The sequence below is a fragment of the Somniosus microcephalus genome, unplaced genomic scaffold (genome assembly GCF_052327205.1).
Source record: "Somniosus microcephalus isolate GS21.2 unplaced genomic scaffold, FLI_Smic_1.0 unresolved_chr1, whole genome shotgun sequence".
In the NCBI taxonomy this organism is placed as follows: domain Eukaryota; kingdom Metazoa; phylum Chordata; class Chondrichthyes; order Squaliformes; family Somniosidae; genus Somniosus; species Somniosus microcephalus.
This window is the reverse complement of record NW_028225179.1, coordinates 37580690-37604691: the sequence shown is the minus strand read 5'-3', so window position 1 is coordinate 37604691 and position 24002 is coordinate 37580690. Positions and strand designations below refer to the sequence as shown.

General features: G+C 48.6%; 1 protein-coding gene across 1 annotated transcript in view; it reads right to left on the bottom strand.

The window, feature by feature from the left end:
• LOC147094634 (uncharacterized) overlaps positions 1 to 24002 on the bottom strand; it is a 143728-nt gene that overhangs the window by 15142 nt on the left and 104584 nt on the right. Inside the window, exons 12-13 of the mRNA XM_085974463.1 lie at positions 6132 to 6216; positions 5201 to 5262 (exon numbers count right to left, since the gene is read on the bottom strand). Of these exons, the coding sequence (XP_085830589.1) occupies positions 5201 to 5262; positions 6132 to 6216 (147 nt within the window). The remainder of the gene's footprint in view (positions 1 to 5200; positions 5263 to 6131; positions 6217 to 24002) is intronic.

Below are 24002 nucleotides of genomic sequence, written 5' to 3'. Positions count from 1 at the left end.
TGTTGATTTTGTCCCTGATTACTGTTTCTAAAACTTTCCCCAATATCGAGGTTAAACTGACTGGCCTGTAGTTGCTGGGTTTATCTTTACACCCTTTTTTGAACAAGTGTGTAACATTTGCAATTCTCCAGTCCTCTGGCACCACCCCTGTATCTAAGGAGGATTGGAAGATTATGGCCAGTACCTCCGCGATTTCCTCTTTAACCACCCTCAGTATCCTAGGGTGCATCCCATCCGGTCCTGGTGACTTATCAACTTTAAGTACAGCCAGCCTTTCTAATACCTCCTCTTTATCAATTTTTATCTCATCCTGTATCTCCACTACCTCCTCTTTCACTATGACTTTGGCAGCATCTTCTTCCTTGGTGAAGACAGATACAAAGGACTCGAGTAAAGATGTCTTACTGCAATTATATAGGGCCCTGGTGAGACCACACCTGGAGTATTGTGTACAGTTTTGGTCTCCTTACCTAAGGAAGGATATACTTGCCATAGAGAGAGTGCAACGAAGGTTCACCAGACTGGTTCCTGGGATGGGGGGATTGACCTATGAGGAGAGATTGAGTAGACTAGGTCTATATTCTCTAGAGTTTAGAAGAATGAGAGGTGATCTCATTGAAACATACAAAATTCTTACAGGGCTTGACAGGGTAGATGCAGGGAGGATGTTTCTCTTGGCTCGGGAGACTCGAACCAGGGGTCACAGTCTCAGAATAAGGGGTTCGGCCATTTCGGACTGAGATGAGGAGAAATTTCTTCACTCAGAGGGCGGTGAATCTTTGGAATTCTCTACCCCAGAGGGCTGTGGAGGCTCAGTCATTGAGTATATTCAAGAAAGAGTTCAATAGATTTTTGAATATTAAGGGATATGGGGATAGTGCAGGAAGGTGGAGATGAGGTAGAAGATCAGCCATGATCTTACTGAATGGCGGAGCAGGCTTGAGGGGCCGAATGGCCGACTCCTGCTCCTATTTCTCATAGAAACATAGAAGATAGGAGCAGGAGGAGGCCATTCAGCCCCTCGAGTCTGTTCCGCCATTTATGAGATCGTGGCTGATCATCCAAATTCAGTACCCTGTCCCTGCCTTCTCCCCATATCCCATGATCATTTTAGCCTTAAGAAATATATCTAACTCCTCTTGAATATATTTAATGAATTGGCCTCAACTGCCTTCTGTGGTAGAGAATTCCACAGGTTCACCACACTCTGGGTGAAGAAATTCCTCCTCATCTCTGTCCTAAATGGCTTACCCCTTATCCTTAGACTGTGACCCCTGGTTCTGGACTCCCCGCCATCGGGAACATCCTTCCTCCATCTTGTCTGTCTAGTCCTGTTAGAATTTTATAAGTTTCAATGAGATCCCCTCTCATTCTTCTAAACTCTAGCGAATATAAGCCTAATCGACCCAATCTCTCCTCATACGTCATTCCTGCCATCCCAGGTATCAGTCTGGTGAATCTTCGCTGCACTCTCTCCATGGCAAGAACATCCTTCCTCAGATAAGGTGACCAAAACTGCGCACAATACTCAAGGTGTGGTCTCACCAAGGCCCTGTACAACTGTAGCAAGACATCCTTGCTCCTGTACTCGAATCCTCTCGCTATGAAGGGCAACATACCATTTGCCTTCTTAACCGCCTGCTGCACCTGCATGCTTACCTTCAGCGACTGGTGCATAAGCACACCCGGGTCTCGTTGCATGTCCCCTTTTCCCAATCTATTGCCGTTCAGCAATAATCTCTTCCTGTTTTTGCCACCGAAGTGGATAACCTCGCATTTATCCACATTATACTGCATTTGCCATGCATCTGCCCAATCACCCAGCCTGTCCAAATCATACTGGAGTTTCTCTGCATCCTCCTCACAGCACACACGCCCACCCAGCTTTGTATCGTCTGCAAACTTGGAGATAGTACATCTAGTTCCCTTGTCTAGATCATTTATATATATTGTGATAATAACTGGGGTCATAGCACCGATCCCTGCGGTACCCCACTAGTCACTGCCTGCCACTCGGAAAAAGACCCGTTTATTCCAACTCTTTGCTTCCTGTCTGCCAACCACTTCTCAATCCAAGTCAATACCTTGTCCCCAATCCCATGTGCCTTAACTTTGCACGCTAATCTCTTATGTGGGACCTTATCGAAAGCCTTCTGAAAGTCCAAATACACCACATCCAGTGGTTCTCCCTTATCTATACTACCAGTTACATCCTCAAAAAAACTCCAGTAGATTAGTCAAGCACGATTTACCTTTTGTAAATCCATGTTGACTTTGTCTGATCCTGTCACTGTTTCCTAAGTGCTCTGCTATTACATCTTTTATAATGGACTCTAGCATTTTCCCCACTACCGATGTCAGGCTTACCAGTCTATAATTCCCCGTTTTCTCTCTACCACCTACATTAGCTATCCTCCAATCCATGGGAACTGTTCCAGATTCTATAGAATTTTGGAAGATGGCCAGCAATGCATCTACTATTTCTAGAGCCACTTCCTTAAGTACCCTAGGATGTAGATTATCAGGCCCTGGGGATTTATCGGCCTTCAATCCCGTCAATTTCCCTAACACCATTTCCCTACAAATACTGATTTCATTCAGTTTCTCCCTCTCATTAGACCCTATGTTCCACGACATCTCTTGGAGGTTATTTGTGTCCTCCTTTGTGAAGACAGAACCAAAGTATGTATTTAATTGGACAGCCATTTCTTTGTTCCCCATTATAAATTCCCCTGATTCTGACTGCAAGGGACCTACGCTTGACTTCACCAATCTTTTTCTCTTCACATATCTATAGAAGCTTTTACAGTCAGTTTTTATGTTCCCTGAAAGCTTACTCTCATAATCTATTTTCCCCCTCTTAATTAATCCCTTTGTCCTCCTTTGCTGAACCCTAAACTGCTCCCAATCCTCAGGTTTGCTGCTTTTTCTGGCCAAATTATATGTCCTCTCCTTGGATCTTATGCTATTCCTAATTTCCCTTGTTAGCCACGGTTGAGTCACCTTTTTTGTTTTATTTTTATGCCAAACAGGGATGAACAAATTCTGTAGTTCATCCATGCGACATTTAAATGTTTGCCATTGCCTATCCACCGTCAACCCTTTAAGTAACATTCCCCAATCCATCCTAGCCAACTCATGCCTCATACCATCATAGTTTCCTTTATTTAAATTCAGGACTCTAGTCTCTGGGTCAACTACTTCACTCTCCATTTTAGTGAAGAATTCTATCATATTATGATCGCTCCTCCCCAAGGGGCCTCGCACAACAAGATTGCTAATTAATCCTTTCTCATTACATAATACCCAGCCTAAGATGGCCTGATCTCTAGTTGGTTCCTCGACATATTGGTCCAGGAAACCATCCCGTATACACTCTAGGAATTCCTCCTCCACAGTATTGTTACTAATTTGGTTAGCCCAATCTATATGTAGATTAAAGTCACCCATGATAACTGCTGTGCCCTTATTGCACGCATCTCTAATTTCCCATTTAATGCCATCCCCAACCTCAGCATTACTGTTTGTGGGTCTGTATACAACTCCCACTAACGTTTTCTGCCCCTTGGTATTTCTCAGCTCTGCCCATACAGATTCCACATCATCAGAGCTAATATCCTTTCTTACTATTGTGTTAATCTCCTCTTTAACCAGCAATGCTACCCCACCTCCTTTTCCTTTTTTCCTGTCCTTCCTGATTATTGAATACCCCTGGATGCTAAATTCCCAGCCTTGTTCACCCTGGAGCCATGTCTCCGTAATCCCAATTATATCATATCCGTTTACATCTATTTGCGCAGCTAATTCATCCACCTTATTGCGAATGCTCCTCGCATTAAGACACAAAGCCTTCAGGCTTGATTTTTTAACACTCTTAGTCCTTTTAGAATTATTATTTACTGTAGCCCTGTTTGATTTACACCCTTGATTTCTCTGCCTTCCACTTTTGCTCTTCTCCTTCCTGTCTTTTGTTTCTATCCTTGCTTCCCTTTCCTCTGTCTCCCTGCACAGGTTCCCAACCCCCTACCATTTTAGTTTAAACCCTCCACAACAGCACTAGCAAACGCTCCCCTGAGCACATCGGTTCCGGTCCCGCCCAGGTGCAAACTGTCCAGTTTGTACTGGTCCCACCTCTCCCCAGAACCAGTTCCAATCTCCCAGGAATTTGAATCCCTCCCCCTTGCACCATTCCTCTAGCCACGTATTCATCTGAAATATCCTTCTGTTTCTACCCTGACTAGCACGTGGCACTGGTAGCAATCCTGAGATTACTACCTTTGAGGACCTATTTATTTATTTAGCTCCTAACTCCCTATATTCATCCCATTTTTTACCTATATCGTTGGTACCTTAATGCACCACGACAACTGGCTGTTCACCCTCCCCCTCTAGAATGCCCTGCAGCCACTCCGAGACATCCTTGATCCTTGCACCAGGGAGGCAACATACCATCCTGGAGTCTCGTTTGCGGCCGCAGAAACGCCTGTCTATTCCCCTTACAATAGAATCCCCTATCACTATAGCTCTCCCGCTTTTTTTCCTCCCGTCCTGAGCAGCAGGACCACCCACGGTGCCAGGAAGTTGGCTGCTGCTGCCTTCCCCCCGATAAGCCATCCCCCTCAACATTATCCAAAGTGGTATATCTGTTTGAAAAGGGGATGGCCACAGGGGACCCATGCACTACCTGCCTGCGCCTACTACTCTGCCTGGTGGTCACCCAGTCCCTTCCTGCCTGTGCAGCCTTTACCTGCGGTGTGACCAACTCCCTAAACGTGCTATCCACGTTCTTATGTTCTTCGGTTTGTGCCTCAGCCATACCCTCTGCCTCCATGCGTAGGTCTCCTTTTTGGTCCCTAATCGGCCCCACTTAACACCCGTTTATTAATTTTATGCCTATAGAAGACTTTTGGATTCCCTTTTATGTTGGCTGCCAATCTATTTTCATGCTCTCTCTTTGCCTGTCTTATTGCCCTTTTCACTTCCCCTCTGAACTTTCTATATTCAGCCTGATTCGCGCTTGTATTCTCAACCTGACATCTGCCATATGGAGCCACCCACCTCCGTAAATAGATCTCCTGAAAACTGCTAGCTGCAGCTGACTCATCGGAGGTTCTGCCCTCTTGACAGAGTTGTGTGTAGACAGGGGAAAAGCACGCACCATTCGGATTCAATATGTAGAGCGAGGTGTGAATATACTCACCCAAACTTGAGCTTCCGGGACGGAGCCGTTAAATTCTGCTTTCCCTCAGGAACTTCACTGGACTGCAGTGGTGAAGGCAAGAATGGGTAAAAAGTCAGAGAGAAAAATACAATGGACCAAACCCCTTCTCATTCACTCCCACTGTACACAATCGCAATGGAACCAACCTCTTCCCATTCACTCCCATTCTACACAATCCCAATGGACCCAATCCCTTCCCATTCACTCCCATTGTACACAATCCCAATGAACCCAACCCCTTCCCATTCACTCCCATTGTACACAATCCCAATGGACCCAACCCCTTCCCATTCACTCCCATTGCACACAATCCCAATGGACCCAACCCCTTCCCATTCACTCCCATTGTACAAAATCCCAATGGACCAAACCCCTTCCCATTCACTCTCATTGTACAGAATCCCAAAGGACCAAACCCCTTCTCATTCACTCCCATAGTACACAATCCCAATTGACCCAAACCCCTTCCCATCACTACCATTGTACAGAACCCCAAAGGACCCAACCCCTTCCCATTCACTCCCATTGTACACAATCCCAATGGACCCAAACCCCTTCCCATTCACTCCCATTGTACACAATCCCAATGGACCAAACCCCTTCCCATTCACTCTCATTGTACAGAATCCCAAAGGACCAAACCCCTTCCCATTCACTCCCATAGTACACAATCCCAATTCACCCAAACCCCTTCCCATCACTATCATTGTACAGAATCCCAAAGGACCCGACCCCTTCCCATTCACTCCCATTGTACACAATCCCAATGGACCCAAACCCTTCCCATTCACTCCCATTGTACACAATCCCAATGGACCCAAACCCCTTCCCATTCACTCCCATTGTACACAATCCCAAAGGACCTGACCTCTTCCCAATCCCCTGGACTTGATCGTCACGGTACCGTTACCTCTGGTTCTTGATCTACCGTTACTTGCACTGGTTCCTCATGTTCAGCCTCACGATCCTTATGTTCAGCCTCACGATCCTTCTTCCTGTTCGGGGAGCAAGCATACAGGGGGGTTAGTGGAGTGCAGCCGGATTTCTTCATCTGAATGTTGCCTGGCTGTAAACCCTGAAGACCAGATTCAGTTCCGTCAGCTCCGCAGTGGGCACAGGTCTGAGATACGCGATCCAATCCAGGAATTCAACCAAACAATTCACGATCTGAATGTGGGCCACAGCTGGAGTATTGCATCCAATTCTGGGCACCACACATTTGGAAGGATGTCAAGGCCTTGGAGAGGATGCAGAGGAGATTTACCAGAATTATAGCAGGGACGGGAGACTTCAGATAGGTGGAGAGACTGGAGCAGAGGTTTAGATTTATCTATCTCCACAAGGATGAGGAGGAAGGTTAGGATTGTCAATCTCTCCAAGAATGATCCTTGACATTAGGATTGTCCATCTCTCCAAGAATGATCCATGACATTAGGATGGTCCAAGAGGATAGGATTGTCGATCTCTCCAAGGATGATCTAAGAGGCTGGGATTGTCCATCTCTCCAAGGATGATCAAGGAGGCTGGGATTGTCCATCTCTCCAAGGATGATCTAAGAGGCTGGGATTGTCCCTCTCTCCAAGGATGGTCTAAGAGGCTAGGATTGTTCATCTCTCCAAGGATGGTCAAGGAAACTCGGATTGTCCATCTCCCCAAGGATGGTCAAGGAGACTCGGATTGTCCACCTCTCCAAGGATGATCAAGGAGACTCGGATTGTCCATCTCTCCAAGGATGGTCTAAGAGGCTAGGATTCTCCATCTCTGCAAGGAGGCTCTAAGGGGCTGATATTGTCCATCTCTCCAAGGATGGTCTAAGGGGCTAGTATTGTCCATCTCTGCAAGGAGTGTCTAAGGGGCTGGGATTGCCCATCTCTCCAAGGATGGTCTAAGAGGCTAGGATTGTCAATCTCTCCAAGAATGATCCTTGACATTAGGATTGTCCATCTCTCCAAGAATGATCCATGACATTAGGATGGTCCAAGAGGATAGGATTGTCGATCTCTCCAAGGATGATCTAAGAGGCTGGGATTGTCCATCTCTCCAAGGATGATCAAGGAGGCTGGGATTGTCCATCTCTCCAAGGATGATCTAAGAGGCTGGGATTGTCCCTCTCTCCAAGGATGGTCTAAGAGGCTAGGATTGTTCATCTCTCCAAGGATGGTCAAGGAAACTCGGATTGTCCATCTCCCCAAGGATGGTCAAGGAGACTCGGATTGTCCACCTCTCCAAGGATGATCAAGGAGACTCGGATTGTCCATCTCTCCAAGGATGGTCTAAGAGGCTAGGATTCTCCATCTCTGCAAGGAGGCTCTAAGGGGCTGATATTGTCCATCTCTCCAAGGATGGTCTAAGGGGCTAGTATTGTCCATCTCTGCAAGGAGTGTCTAAGGGGCTGGGATTGCCCATCTCTCCAAGGATGGTCTAAGAGGCTAGGATTGTCCATCTCTCCAAGGATGATCAAGGAGGCTGGGATTGTCCATCTCTCCAAGGATGGTCTAAGGGGCTGGGATTGTTCATCGCTCAAGGATGGTCTAAGGGGCTGGGATTGTCCATCTCTGCAAGGAGTGTCTAAGGGGCTGGGATTGTCCATCTCTCCAAGGATAGTCTAAGAGGCTAGGATTGTCCATCTCTCCAAGGATGGTCTAAGAGGCTGGGATTGTCCATCTCTCCAAGGATGGTCTAAGGGGATGGGATTGTCCATCTCTGCAAGGATGGTCTAAGAGGCTAGGATTGTCCATCTCTGCAAGGATGGTCTAAGAGGCTGGGATTGTCCATCTCTCCAAGGATGGTCTAAGGGGATGGGATTGTCCATCTCTGCAAGGATGGTCTAAGAGGCTGGGATTGTCTATCTCTCCAAGGATGGTCTAAGGGGCTAGGATTGTCCATCTCTCCAAGGATGGTCTAAGAAGCTAGGATTGTCCATCTCTCCAAGGATGGTCAAGGAGGCTAGCCTTGTCAATCTCTCCAACGATGGTCTAAGGGGCTGGGATTGTCCATCTCTCCAAGGATGGTCTAAGGGGCTAGGATTGTCCATCTCTCCAAGGATGGTCAAGGAGGCTGGGATTGTCAATCTCTCCAAGGATGGTCTAAGGGGCTAGGATTGTCCATCTCTCCAAGTATGGTCTAAGGGGCTGGGAATGTCCATCTCTCCAAGAATGACCAAGGAGGCTGGGATTGTCAATCTCTCCAAGGATGATCAAGGAGGCTGGGATTGTCTATCTCTCCAAGGATAGTCTAAGGGGCTGGGATTGTCCATCTCTCCAAGGATGGTCTAAGGGGCTGGGATCGTCCATCTCTCCAAGGATGATCTAAGGGGCTGGGAATGTCCATCTCTCCAAGGATGATCTAAGGGGCTGGGATCGTCCATCTCTCCAAGGATGGTCAAGGAGGTTGGAATTGTCCATCTCTCCAAGGATGATCTAAGGGGCTGGGATTGTACATCTCTCCAAGGATGGTCAAGGAGGCTGGGATTGTCCATCTCTCCAAGGATGGTCAAGGAGGCTGGGATTGTACATCTCTCCAAGGATGGTCAAGGATGCTGGGATTGTCCATCTTTCCAAGGATGGACTAAGGGGCTACGATTGTCCATCTCTCCAAGGATGTTCCAAGGGGCTAGGATTGGCCAAGGATGGTCTAAGGGGCTAAGATTGTCTATCTCTCCAAGGATGATCAAGGCGGCTAGGACTGTCCATCTCTCCAAGGATGATCAAGGCGGCTAGGATTGCCCATCTCTCCAAGGATGGACTAAGAGGCTAGGATTGTCCATCTCTCCAAGTATGGGCCAAGGAGGCTGGGATTGTCCATCTCTCCAAGGATGATCAAGGAGGCTGGGATTGTCAATCTCTCCAAGGATGGTCAAGGAGGCTGGGATTGTCCATCTCTCCAAGGATGATCAAGGAGGCTGGGATTGTCCATCTCTCCAAGGATGATCAAGGAGGCTGGGATTGTCAATCTCTCCAAGGATGGTCAAGGAGGCTGGGATTGTCCATCTCTCCAAGGATGATCAAGGAGGCTGGGATTGTCCATCTCTCCAAGGATGGGCCAAGGAGGCTGGGATTGTCCCTCTCTCCAAGGATGGGCCAAGGAGGCTGGGATTGTCCATCTCTCCAAGGATGGACTAAGAGGCTAGGATTGTCCATCTCTCCAAGGATGGTCTAGGAGGCTGGGATTGTCCATCTCAACAAGGATGATCAAGGAGGCTGGGATTGTCCATCTCTCCATGGATGGCCTAAGGGGTGGGGATTGTTCATCGATCCATGGATAATCTAAGGGGCTGGGATTATCCATCTCTCCAAGGATGATCTAAGAAGCTAGGATTATCCATCTCTCCAAGGATGATCAAGTAAGCTAGGATTGTCCCTCTCTCCAAGGATGGTCTAAGGGGCTAGGATTGTCCATCTCTCCAAGGATGGTCTAGGGGCTGGAATTGTCCATCTCTCCAAGGATGGTCTAAGAGGCTTGAACTGTCTATCTCTCCAAGGATGCTCTAAGGGGCTGGGATTATCCATCTCTCCAAGGATGGTCTAAGAGTCTGGGATTGTCCATCTCTCAAAGGATGATCAAGGAGGCTGGGATTGTCCATTTCTCCAAGGATGCTCCAAGAGGCTAGGATTGTCCATCTCTCCAAGGATGGTCTAAAGGGCTAGTAATGTCCATCTCTCCAAGGAGTGTCTAAGGGGCTAGGATTGTCTATCTCTCCAAGGATGGTCAAGGAGGCTGGGATTGTCCATCTCTCCAAGGATGATCAAGGAGCTTGGGATTGTCCATCTCTCCAAGGATGGTCTAAGGGGCTAGGATTGTCCATCTCTCCAAGGTTGGTCCAAGGGGCTAAGATTGGCCGAGGATGTTCTGAGGGGAAAGAGTGTCTATCTGTCCAAGGATGATCGAGGAGGCTAGGATTGCCCATCTCTCCAAGAGGGTCTAATGGGCTGGGATTGTCTATCTCTCCACGAATGGTCTAAGGGGCTAGGATTGTCCATCTCTCCAAGGATGGTCAAGGTGGCTGGGATTGTCCCTCTCTCCAAGGATGGTCAAGGAGGCTGGGATTGTCCATCTCTCCAAGGATGATCTAAGGGGCTGGGATTGTCCATCTCTCCAAGGATGTCTAAGGGGCTGGGATTGTCCATCTCTCCAAGGATGGTCTAAGGGGCTGGGATTGTCCCTCTCTCCAAGGATGGACTAAGAGGCTAGGATTGTCCATCTCTCCAAGGATGGTCAAGGAGACTGGGATTGTCCCTCTCTCCAAGGATTGTCAAGGAGACTGGGATTGTCCATCTCTCCAAGGATGGTCTAAGGAGGCTGGGATTGTCCATCTCTCCCCGGATGATCTAAGAAGCTGGGATTGTCCATCTCTCCGAGGATGGTCTAAGAGGCTAGGATTGTCCATCTGTCCAACGATGATCAAGGAGGCTGGGATTGTCCATCTCTCCAAGGATGATCAAGGAGGCTGGTATTGTCCATCTCTCCAAGGATGATCCAAGGGGCTGGGATTGTCCATCTCTCCAAGGATGCTCCAAGGGGCTGGGATTGTCCATCTCTCCAAGGATGGTCTTAGGGGCTAAGATTGTCGATCTCTCCAAGGATTGTCCAGGAGGCTGGGATTGTCCATCGCTCCAAGGGCGATCAAGGAGGCTAGGATTGTCCATCTCTCCAAGGATGATCAAGGAAGCTATGATTGCCCATCTCTCCAAGGATGGTCTAAGAGGCTGGGATTGTCTATCTTTCCAAGGATGGTCTAAGGGGCTAGGATTGTCCATCTCTCCAAGGGTGATCAAGGAGGCTAGAACTGTCAATCTCACCAAGGATGTACTAAGAGGCTGGGATTGTCTATCTCTCCAAGGATGGTCTAAGGGGCTGGGATTGTCCATCTCTCCAAGGATGGTGTAAGGGGCTAGGATTGTCCATCTCTCCAAGGGTGATCAAGGAGGCTAGAACTGTCCATCTCTCCAAGGATGTTCTAAGAGGCTGGGATTGTCTATCTCTCCAAGGATGGTCTAAGGGGCTGGGATTGTCCATCTCTCCAAGGATGGTCTAAGGGGCTGGGATTGTCCATCTCTCCAAGGATGGTCTAAGAGGCTGGGATTGTCCATCCCCCGAAGGATGATCAAGGAGGCTGGGATTGTCCATCTCTCCAAGGATGATCAAGGAGGCTAGGATTGTCCATCTCGCCAAGGATGGTCTAAGGGGCTGGGATTGTCCATCTCTCCAAGGATGGTATAAGGGGCTAGGATTGTCCATTTCTCCAAGGATGGTCTAAGAGGCTGGGATTGTCCATCTCTCCAAGGATGATCTAATGGGCTGGGATTGTCCCTCTCTCCAAGGATGGACTAAGAGGCTAGGATTGTCCATCTCTCCAAGGATGGTCAAGGAGGCTGGGATTGTCCATCTCTCCAAGGATGGACTAAGAGTCTAGGATTGTCCATCTCTCCAAGGATGGTCAAGGAGACTGGGATTGTCCCTCTCTCCAAGGATTGTCAAGGAGACTGGGATTGTCCATCTCTCCAAGGATGGTCTAAGGAGGCTGGGATTGTCCATCTCTCCACGGATGATCTAAGAAGCTGGGATTATCCATCTCTCCAAGGATGATCAAGTAAGCTAGGATTGTCCCTCTCTCCAAGGATGGTCTAAGAAGCTGGGATTGTCCATCTCTCCAAGGATGGTCTAAGAAGCTAGGATTGTCCATCTCTCCAAGGATGGTCTAAGAGGCTAGGATTGTCCATCTGTCCAACGATGATCAAGGAGGCTGCGATTGTCCATCTCTCCAAGGATGATCAAGATGGCTGGTATTGTCCATCTCTCCAAGGATGATCCAAGGGGCTGGGATTGTCCATCTCTCCAAGGATCGTCCAAGGGGTTGGATTGGCCGAGGATGTTCTAAGGGGAAAGAGTGTCTATCTGTCCAAGGATGATCAAGGAGGCTAGATTGTCCTTCTCTCCAAGGATGGTCTAAGGGGCTGGGATTGTCCATCTCTCCAAGGATGGTCTAAGGGGCTAGGATTGTCCATCTCTCCAAGGTTGGTCCAAGGGGCTAAGATTGGCCGAGGATGTTCTAAGGGGAAAGAGTGTCTATCTGTCCAAGGATGATCGAGGAGGCTAGGATTGTCCATCTCTCCAAGAGGGTCTAATGGGCTGGGATTGTCTATCTCTCCACGAATGGTCTAAGGGGCTAGGATTGTCCATCTCTCCAAGGATGGTCAAGGTGGCTGGGATTGTCCATCTCTCCAAGGATGGTCAAGGAGGCTGGGATTGTCCATCTCTCCAAGGATGATCTAAGGGGCTGGGATTGTCCATCTCTCCAAGGATGTCTAAGGGGCTGGGATTGTCCATCTCTCCAAGGATGGTCTAAGGGGCTGGGATTGTCCCTCTCTCCAAGGATGGACTAAGAGGCTAGGATTGTCCATCTCTCCAAGGATGGTTAAGGAGGCTGGGATTGTCCATCTCTCCAAGGATGATCTAATGGGCTGGGATTGTCCCTCTCTCCAAGGATGGACTAAGAGGCTAGGATTGTCCCTCTCTCCAAGGATTGTCAAGGAGACTGGGATTGTCCATCTCTCCAAGGATGGTCTAAGGAGGCTGGGATTGTCCATCTCTCCACGGATGATCTAAGAAGCTGGGATTGTCCATCTCTCCAAGGATGGTCTAAGAGGCTAGGATTGTCCATCTCTCCAAGGATATCTAAGAGGCTGGCATTGTCGATCTCTCCAAGTATTGTCCAGGCGCCAGGGATTATCCATCCCTCCAAGGGTGATCAAGGAGGCTAGGATTGTCCATCTCTCCAAGGATGATCAAGGAGGCTGGAATTGTCCATTTTCCAAGGATGGTCTAAGGGGCTGGGATTGCCCATCTCTCCAAGGATGGTCTAAGGGACTGCGATTGTCCATCACTCCAAGGGTGGTCTAAGGGCCATGGATTGTCCATCTCTCCAAGGATGATCAAGGAGGTTGGGATTGTCCATCTCTCCAAGAATGGTCTAAGAGGCTAGGATTGTCCATCACTCCAAGGAGGGTCTAAGGGGCTAGGCTTGTCCATCTCGGGAAGGATGGTCTATGAGCTGGGATTGTCCATCTCTCCAATGATGGTCCAAGGGGCTAGGATTGGCCAATGATGGTCTAAGGGGCTAAGATTGTCTATCTCTCCAAGAATGATCAAGGAGGCTAGGATTGTCCATCTCTCCAAGGATGGTCTAAGGGTCTGGGATTGTCCATCTCTGCAAGGATGGTCTAAGGGGCTGGGATTGTTCATCTCTCCAAGGATGGTCTAAGGGTCTGGGATTGTCCATCTCTGCAAGGATGATCTAAGAGGCTGGGATTATCCATCTCTCCAAGGATGGTCTAAGAGTCTGGGATTGTCCATCTCTGTAAGGATGGTCTAAGAGGCTGGGATTATCCATCTCTCCAAGGATGGTCTAAGGGGCTGGGATTGTCCAGCTTTCCAAGGATGGTCTCAGAGGCTAGGATTGTCCATCTCGCCAAGGATTATCTAAGAGGCTGGGATTGTCCATCTCTCCAAGGATGGTCTAAGGGGCTCGGATTGTCCATCTCTCCAAGGATGGTCTAAGGGGCTGGGATTGTCCATCTCTCCAAGGATGATCAAGGAGGCTGGGATTGTCCATCTCTCCAAGGATGGTCTAAGGGGCTCGGATTGTCCATCTCTCCAAGGATGGTCTAAGGGGCTGGGATTGTCCATCTCTCCAAGGATGATCAAGGAGGCTGGGATTGTCCATCTCTCCAAGGATGGTCTAAGGGGCTCGGATTGTCCATCTCTCCAAGGATTGTCTAAGGGGCTGGGATTGTCCAGCTCTCCAAGGATGATCAAGGAGGCTGGGATTGTCCATCTCTCCAAGGATGGTCTAAGGGGCTCGGATTGTCCATCTCTCCAAGGATGGTCTAAGGGGCTCGGATTGTCCATCTCTCCAAGGATGATCAAGGAGGCTAGGATTGGCCATCTCTCCAAGGATGGTCCAAGGGGCTAGGATTGGCCAAGGATGGTCTAAGGGGCTAAGATTGTCTATCTCTCCAAGGAAGGTCTAAAAGGCTAGACTGTTCATCTCTCCAAGGATGATCAAGGAGGCTGGGATTGCTCATCTCTCCAAGAGTGATCAAGGAGGCTGGGATTGTCCATCTCTCCAAGAATGATCAAGGAGGCTGGGATTGTCCATCTCTCCAAGGATGGTCTAAGAGGCTGGGATTGTCCATCTCTCCAAGGATGGTCTAAGGGGCTAGGATTGTCCATCTCTCCAAGGATTATCCAAGAAGGCTCGAATTGTCCATCTTTCCAAGGATGGACTAAGGGGCTAGGATTGTCCCTCTCTCCAAGGATGGTCCAATGGGCTAGGATTGGCCAAGGATGGTCTAAGGTGCTTAGATTGTCTATCTCTCCAAGGATGATCAAGGAGGCTAGGATCATCCATCTCTCCAAGGATCGTCAAAGGGGCTAGGATTGTCCATCTCTCCAAGGATGGTCTAAGAGGCTAGGATTGTCCATCTCTCCAAGGATGGTCTATGGGGCTCGGATTGTCCCTCTCTCCAAGGATGGTCTAAGGGGCTAGAATTGTCCATCTCTCCAAGGATGGTCTATGGGGCTAGGATTGTCCCTCTCTCCAAGGATGGTCTATGGGGCTAGGATTGTCCATCTCTCCAAGGATGGTCTATGGGGCTAGGAATGGCCATCTTTCCAAGGATGGTCCAAGGGGCTAGGAATGTCCATCTTTCAAAGGATGGTCCAAGGGGCTGGGATTGTCCATCTTTCCAAGGATGGTCCAAGGGGCTGGGATTGACCATCTCTCCAAGGATGGTCTAAGGGGCTAGGAATGTCCATCTATCCAAGAATGGTCCAAGGGGCTAGGATTGGCCAAGGATGGTCTAAGGTGCTAAGATTGTCCATCTCTCCAACGATGATCAAGCAGGCTGGGATCGTCCATCTCACCAAGGATGGTCTAAGGGGCTGGGGTTGTCCATCTCTCCAAGGATGGTCTAAGAGGCTGGGATTGTCCATCTCTCCAAGGATGGTCTAAGAGGCTGGGATTGTCCATCTCTCCAAGGGTGTTCTAAGGGGCTGGGATTGTCCATCTCTCCAAGGATGGTCTAAAGGGCTGGGATTGTCCATCTCTCCAAGGATGGTCTAAGAGGCTGGGATTGTCCATCTCTCCAAGGATGGTCTAAGAGGCTCGGATTGTCCATCTCTCCAAGGATGGTCTAAGGGGCTGGGATTGTCCATCTCTCCAAGGATGATCTAAGGGGCTGGGATTGTCCATCTCTCCAAGGGTGATCAAGGAGGCTAGGATTGTCCATCTCTCCAAGGATGGTCTAAGAGGCTGGGATTGTCCATCTCTCCAAGGATGGTCCAAGAGGCTGAGATTGTCCATCTGTCCAAGGATGGTCTAAGGGGCTGGGACTGTTCATCTCTCCAAGGATGGTCTAAGAGGCTGGGATTGTCCATCTCTCCAAGGATTTTCCAAGAGGCTGAGATTGTCCATCTGTCCAAGGATGGTCTAAGGGGCTGGGACTATTCATCTCTCCAAGGATGGTCTAAGAGGCTGGGATTGTCCATCTCTCCAAGGATGGTCCAAGAGGCTGAGATTGCCCATCTGTCCAAGGATGGTGTAAGAGGCTGGGACTGTCCATCTCTCCAAGGATGATCAAGGAGGCTGGGACTGTTCATCTCTCCAAGGATGGTCTAAGAGGCTGGGATTGTCCATCTCTCCAAGGATGGTCCAAGAGGCTGAGATTGTCCATCTGTCCAAGGATAGTCCAAGGGGCGAGGATTGGCCAAGGATGGTCTAAGGGGCTAAGATTGTCTCTCTCTCCAAGGATAATCAAGGATGCTAGAAACATAGAAACATAGAAGATCGGAGCAGGAGTAGGCCATTCGGCCCTTCGAGCCTGCTCCGCCATTCAATGAGATCATGGCTGATCATCCAAACTCAGTACCCCGTACCTGCCATCTCCCCATATCCCTTGATACCTTTAGCTCTAAGAAATATATCTAACTCCTTCTTGAATATATTTGAAGACTTGGCCTCAACCACCTTCTGTGGTAGAGAATTCCACAGGTTCACCACCCTCTGGGTGAAGAAATTCTTCCTCATCTCAGTCGTAAATGGCTTACCCCTTATCCTTAGACTATGACCCCTGGTTCTGGACTCTCCGACCATCGGGAACATTCTACCTGCATCTAGTTTGTCCAGACCTGTCAGAATTTTATAAGTTTTGATTAGATCCCCTCTCATTCTTCTAAACTCCAGCGAGTATAAGCCCAATCAACCCAATCTCTCCTCATACGTCATTCCTCCCATCCCAGGTATCAGCCTTGTGAATCTTCTCTGAACTCCTTCCATGGCAAGAACATCCTTCCTCAGATAAGGCGACCAAAACTGCACACAGTACTCAAGGTGTGGTCTCACCAAGGCCCTGTACAACTGCAGCAGGACATCCTTGCTCCTGTACTCAAACCCTTTTGCTATGAAGGCCAACATACCATTTGCCTTCTTCACCGCCTGCTGCACCTGCATGCTTACCTTCAGCGACTGGTGCACAAGGACACCCAGGTCTCGTTGCACTTCCCCTTCTCCCAATCTATTGCCATTCAGATAATAGTCTGCCTTTCTGTTTTTGACACCAAAGTGGATAACCTCGCATTTATCCACGTTATATTGCATCTGCCATGCTTCTGCCCAATCACCCAACCTGTCCAAATCATCCTGGAGTTTCTCGGCATCCTCCTCACAGCACACACGCCCACCCAGCTTTGTGTCGTCTGCAAACTTGGAGATATTACATCTAGTTCCCTCATCTAGATCATTAATATATATTGTGAATAGCTGGGGTCCAAGGACCGATCCCTGCGGTACCCCACTAGTCACTGCCTGCCACTCGGAAAAAGACCCGTTAATTCCTACTCTCTGCTTTCTGTCCATCAACCAGTTCTCTATCCATGTCAATACCTTGCCCCCAATCCCATGTGCCGTAACTTTACACGCTAATCTCTTATGCGGGACCTTATCGAAAGCCTTTTGAAAGTCCAAATACACCACATCTACTGGTTCTCCCTTATCTATTTTCCCAGTTACATCCTCAAAAAATTCCAGTAGATTAGTCAAGCACGATTTACCTTTTGTAAATCCATGTTGAGTTTGACTGATCCTGTCACTGTTTTCCAAGTGCTCTGATATTACATCTTTGTAATGAAATCTGTTTGTCGTGCCTGTATTCGTTTTGCACTCATGTATATTACCCTCCCCCACACAGTGTATAGTTTCACTTCCTCTTTCCTGACTAACCTGGAAGGCTCCAGGTCTTGGCTCTTGGCTCCGCCCCTGACTTCTCTTACATAAAGATCCCAGGATCTGTATGACTCATTCCTGTGAGCCAGTCATTGTGTTGAGATGTTAGCTCTGATCTTAGTGATTCAAAGCCAACTTGTTTAAGTTAATAACTTCTAGTTTTGTGGTTATTGAAGGCACATCAATCTTTTATAATGGACTCTAGCATTTTCCCCACTACCGATGTCAGGCTTACCGGTCTGTAATTCCCTGCTTTCTCTCCACCACCCTTTTTGAATAGTGGGGTAAAATTAGCTACCCTCCAATCCATGGGTACAGTTCCAGATTCCAGTGAATTTTGGAAGATGATCAGCAATGCATCTACTATTTCTAGGGCCACCTCCTTAAGTACCCTAGGATGTAGATTATCAGGCCCTGGGGATTTATCGGCCTTCAATCCCGTCAATTTCCCGAACACCATTTCCCTGCAAATACTGATTTCTTTCAGTTCCTCCCTCTCATCAGACCCTATGTTCTCCAACATCTCTGGGAGGTTATTTGTGTCCTCCTTTGTGAAGACAGAACCAAAATATGCATTTAATTGATCAGCCATTTCTTTGTTCCCCATTATAACTTCCCCTGCTTCTGACTGCAAGGGACCTACGCTTGACTTCACCAATCTTTTTCTCTTCACATATCTATAAAAGCTTTTACAGTCAGTTTTTATGTTCCTTGCAAGCTTACTTTCATATTCTATTTTCCCCTTCTTAATTAATCTCTTTGTCCTCCTTTGTTGAATCCTAAACTGCTCCCAATCCTCAGGGTTACCGCTTTTTCTGGCCAATTTATATGCCCTCTCCTTGGATCTTATGCTGTCCCTAATTTCCCTTGTTAGCCACGGTTGAGTCACCCTTTTTGTTTTATTCTTATCCCAAACTGGGATGAACAACTTCTGTAGTTCATCCATGCGGTCTTTGAATGTTTGCCATTGCCTATCCACCATCAACCCTTTGAGTGACATTCCCCAATCAATCCTACCCAATTTGCGCCTCATACCATCATAGTTTCCTTTATTTAAATTCAGGACCCTAGTCTCCAAGTCAACTACTTCACTCTCCATCCTAATGAAGAATTCTATCATATTATGATCGCTCTGACCCAAGGGGCCTCGTACAACAAGATTGCTAATTAATCCTCTCTCATTACATAATACCCAGTCTAAGATGGCCTGATCTCTGGTTGGTTCCTCGACATATTGTTCCAGAAAACCATCCCGTAAACCTTCAAGGAATTCCTCCTCCACAGTATTTTTACTAATTTGGTTAGCCCAATCTATATGTAAATTAAAGTCACCCATGATGACTACTGTGCCCTCACTGCATGCTTCTCTAATTTCCCTTTTAATGCCATCCCCAACCTCCGTATTACTGTTTGGAGGTCTATATGCCACTCCCACTAACGTTTTCTGCCCCTTGATATTTCTCAGTTCTACCCATACAGATTCCACATCATCAGAGTTAATATCCTTCCTTTCAATTGTGTTGATCCCCTCTTTAACCAGCAAGGATTGTCCATCTCTCCAAGGATGGTCTAAGAGGCTAGGACTCTTCATCTCTCCAAGGATGATCAAGGAGGCTAGGATTGTCCATCTCTCCAAGGATGTTCTAAGAGGCTGGGATTGTCCAACTCTCCAAGGATGGTCTAAGAGGCTAGGACTGTTCATCTCTCCAAGGATGATCAAGGACGCTGGGATTGTCCATCTCTCCAAGGATGGTCTAAGAGGCTAGGACTGTTCATCTCTCCAAGGATGATCAAGGACGCTGGGATTGTCCATCTCTCCAAGGATGATCTAAGAGGCTAGGGCTGTCCATCTCTCCAAGGATGTTCTAATTGGCAAGGATTGTCCATCTGTCCAAGGATGATCAAGCAGGCTGGGATTGTCCATTTCTCCAAGGATGATCAAGGAGGCTAGTATTGTCCATCTCTCCAAGAATGCTCCAAGAGGCTGGGATTGTCCATCTCTCCAAGGATGGTCTAAGGGGCTAGGATTGTCCATCTCTCCAAGGATGGTCTAAGAGGCTAGGATTGTCCATCCCTCCAAGGATTGCCCACGATGTTAAGATTGTCCATATTTCCAAGGATGATCAAGGAGCTAGGATTGTCCATCTCTCCAAGGATGATCTAAGAGGCTAGGATTGCCCATCTCTCCAAGGATGATCTGAGGGGCTGGGATTGTCCATCACTCCAAGGATTGTCTAAGAGGCTAGGATTGTCGCTCTCTCCAAGGATTGTCCAGGAGGCTGGGATTGTCCATCGCTCCAAGGGTGATCAAGGAGGCTAGGATTGTCCATCTCTCCAAGGATGATCAAGGAGGCTGGGATTGTCCATCTCTCCAAGGATGTTCTAAGAGGCTGGGATTGTCCATCTCTCCAAGGATGGTCTAAGAGGCTAGGATTGTCCATATCTCCAAGGATGATCAAGGAGGCTAGGATTGTCCATCTCTCCAAGGATGTTCTAAGGGGCTAGGGTTGTCCATCTCTCCAAGGATGGTCAAGGAGGCTGGGATTGTCCATCTCGCCAAGGATTGCCCACGATGTTAGGATTGTCCATATTTCCAAGGATGATCAAGGAGCTAGGATTGTTCATCTCGCCAAGGATGATCTAAGAGGCTAGGATTGCCCATCTCTCCAAGGAGGGTCTAAGGGGCTAGGATTGTCCATCTCTCCAAGGATGATCTGAGGGGCTGGGATTGTCCATCTCTCCAAGGATGGTCTAAGAGGCTGGGATTGTCCATCTCTCCAAGGAGTGCCTAATAATCTGGGATTGTCCATGTCTCCAAGGATGGTCTAAGAGGCTGGGATTGTCCATCTCTCCAAGGAGTGTCTAATAATCTGGGATTGTCCATGTCTCCAAGGATGGTCTAAGAGGCTGGGATTGTCCGCCTCTCCAAGGATGGTCCAAGGGACTGGCATTGTCCATCCCTGCAAGGATGATCTAAGAGGCTGGGATTCTCCAGTTCTCCAAGGATGATCTAAGAGGCTGGGATTGTCCATCTCTCCAAGGATGGTCTAAGAGGCTGGGATTGTCTATCTTTCCAAGGATGATTTAAGAGGCTTGGATTCTCCAGCACTCCAAGGATGGCCTAAGAGGCTGGGATTGTCCATCTCTCCAAGGCTGATATAAGAGGCTGGGATTGTCCATCTCTCCAAGGGTGGTGTAAGAGGACCCAGAGTATAAATCAAGAAATTAGAGGCGCATGTAACAGGCGCAGTAATCATGGGGGACTTTAATCTACATATAGACATGGCAAACACAATTTGCAATAATAGTGTGGAGGACGAATTTATGGAATGTGTACACGATAGTTTTCTAGATCAGTATGTTGAGGAACCAACTAGGGAAGAGGATATTTTAGATCTATTGTGCAATAGAAACATAGAAGCATAGAAAAATAGGAGCAGGTGTTGGATATTCAGCCCTTCGAGCCTGCTCCGCCATTCAATATGATCATGGCTGATCCTCTATCTCAATACCATATTCCCCCTCTCTCCCCATACCCCTTGAAGCCTTTTGTGTCTAGAAATCTATCTATCTCCTTCTTAAATATATTCAGTGACTTGGCCTCCACAGCCTTCTGTGGTAGAGAATTCCACAGGTTCACCACCCTCTGAGTGAAGAAATTTCTCCTCATGTCCTACCCCGTATCCTGAGACTGTGACCCCTCGTTCTAGGGTCCCCAGCCAGGGGAAACATCCTCCCTGCATCCAGTCTGTCGAGCCCTGTCAGAATTTTATACGTTTCAATGAGATCCCCTCTCATTCTTCTAAACTCTAGTGAATATAGGCCTAGTCAACCCAATCTCTCCTCATACGACAGTCCTGCCATCCCAGGAATCAGTCTGGTGAACCTTCGCTGCACTCCCGCTATGGCAAGTATATCCTTTCTTAGGTACTCCAGGTGTGGTCTCACCAAGGCCCTGTATAACTGTAGTAAGACATCCTTGCTCCTGTACTCAAATCCTCTTGTAATGAAGGCCAACATACCATTTGCCTTCCTAACTGCTTGCTGCACCTGCATGTTTGCTTTCAGTGACTTGTGTACAAGGACACCCAGGTCCCTCTGTATATCAACATTTCCCAATCTATCACCATTTAAATAATACTCTGCCTTTCTGTTTTTCCTACCGAAGTGGATAACTTCACATTTATCCACGTTATACTGCATCTGCCCACTCACTCAACTTGTCTAAATTGCCTTGAAGCCTCTTTGCATCCTCCTCACAACTCACAACCCCCTCCGACAACGGAGGTACGGTCCGCCCATTGACGACGAGGACCCAGGGGCCATCCAGAATCAGTTTGTGGTGCCATATGGCACCCACCAGCTCAGGGATATGGTTAGCCACATCCCCAAGCTCGCTAAAAAAGGAGACCCCTCACTGCACTTCAGGGAGATAGAACAAGCAGCTTGTGTTAATGACTGCGATGACGCAGAGCAAGCAAAAATGCTGCTGTTTTCCCTGGGAGGTGATCTCCTCCAGGCCCTATCTGGTGAGTGCAAAAGGGGGCAGAAAGATTATGAGGATCTGAAGAATGAGATATTGGAGGCCATGGGATTCAATGATGGTAGTCCGTTCTCCCGGGTAGAAAGAACGGTGCAGCTCCCAGGGGAGTCCCCGCAGGCATTCGCAGACAGGCTGTGGCCAGTCTACCGGACTGCATGCCCAGGAATGCCAGGGTGGGCAGCACTGAACCCAGTCCAATTGACTCACTGGCTCCGTTGTCTTATGACAAACAACCTACCCCAGATCCAAGCCCAGGTCGCGGCTTGGTTTGACCTCCGAAAGCCCCAGACCACCGAAGAAGCGGTGATCCGCCGGCTCACAGTAGCATTTAGAAACATGAGGGGTATCAAGATGCCCCAACCCAAGGGAAAAGTCCATGAGGTTAAACCTGGGAGCCAGAGTAAGAAAGAGTGGCACCAGGAGGGGAACCGTCCCTCCCAGGCTAGGTTAAATTGTTATGGGTGCGGGAAAGACGGTCACTGGAGAAAAGACTGTAAGAATCCCTGGAAGGATAACAAGGGAAAGGATCCCACAGCCCCAGCCCAAAAGGCAGGGCCATATATCCCTCCCGCTGCGATCAAGTCATTTTTACAGTCCCTACGGTCTCTTCTGACTGGCCAGGGGAGAGTAGCAGCCACCACTGGTGCTTTGACCCCGTCTGCCCCATCCCACTCCCAGCAATGACTAGAGCCAGCACAGCCTGTCGACCTGTGTCCACGCAAAAATGCTGAGGGGAGCAGGCCCTATGATAAGATAGGGGTGAAGACGGTGCAGGGGAGATATTCGGTGGACACTGGAGCTTCCAGCACGGTGGTCCGCTCAGAAGACCTGACCATTTCACCCCGGTCTAACAAGGTCCCATTTAGCTTAATGGGACCCACAGGGAAACGGGCAGCTGGGATTGAACCTGAGGTCAGAAATCCTCAGCCCGCAGCAGGTGCAAGCTCACAGGCTGCACAGGCAGGCGCTGTGGCTTGTGTTAGGGGAAGAGCCATTCATGACCAGTGTAAGTTGTTTAAGCAGGGGGACAGGGAAGGAGAGTTCTGGGACCCCTGTAGAGCAGGCCCGGTAGCAGCAATCCAGGACAAGGGAGGCACACAGGGGATAGTTTTGGCCCCGGACCAAAAGCAGGTCCAAGCCCAAGATTCCGCCTTTAAGGCTGCCCTGGTAAGGGAAAAGGATTTAGAACAGGGTTACTGGCAGGCTGCCAGTTATATTAAACAATGCAGGTTGTTTAAGCCGGAGGCAGGGAAACAGGCAGCTGGGATTGTACCTGAGATTAGAAATCCTCAGCCTGCAGCGCGTACTCTCACACAGACTGCACACGCGGGCGCAGTCACGTGCGTGAGAGGAGAAGTTCCCCAGCACTTGGCCCGAGCGATTCCCCCTCTCTTGTGGGACTCCGGGGAGGAGCCAGAACCAGGTTTTAGACCTGAAGGGGAAGACTCTCAGCCACCGGCAGCCGGTGGCAAGGGATTGCCTGTCCCCAGCCCAGGTTTGGGAAGGGAGGGACCCGAGGGAGAAGGTCCCCAGCCAGCAAGGAGTGTGACCCGAGCTAAGGGTCCGCTCACCAGGGTAGCCCCACCAGTGACACTCCCTAGGAGGTCTCTTCGGGTACCGCAGCCCAAGAAAGTATGGTCACCCACTTTCCAGTGGAATAGGGCGGTCTCCTGAGTCAGGGAGAAGCCAAAAGACAGAAGTCCCCAACCAGCAGCCATAAGCTGCGAGGGACTCGAAGTTGGAATCAGTCCAGCTTCGCCGCAGGGAGCAGCCTGTAACAGTCCAAACAGGGATTAGGCTGGCCGCCCGGAAATGGTAGCACTTGTATATAGCTTTGTTCAAGTAACGTGTATAGAGGATTAAGTTAGAATGTGTTAATTTTAATCTTATATTGCAATTCGGTAGTGTTAATTATTAGAGTATAAGTTTTAAGTATGGTACCATTCCAGAGTGTTGTC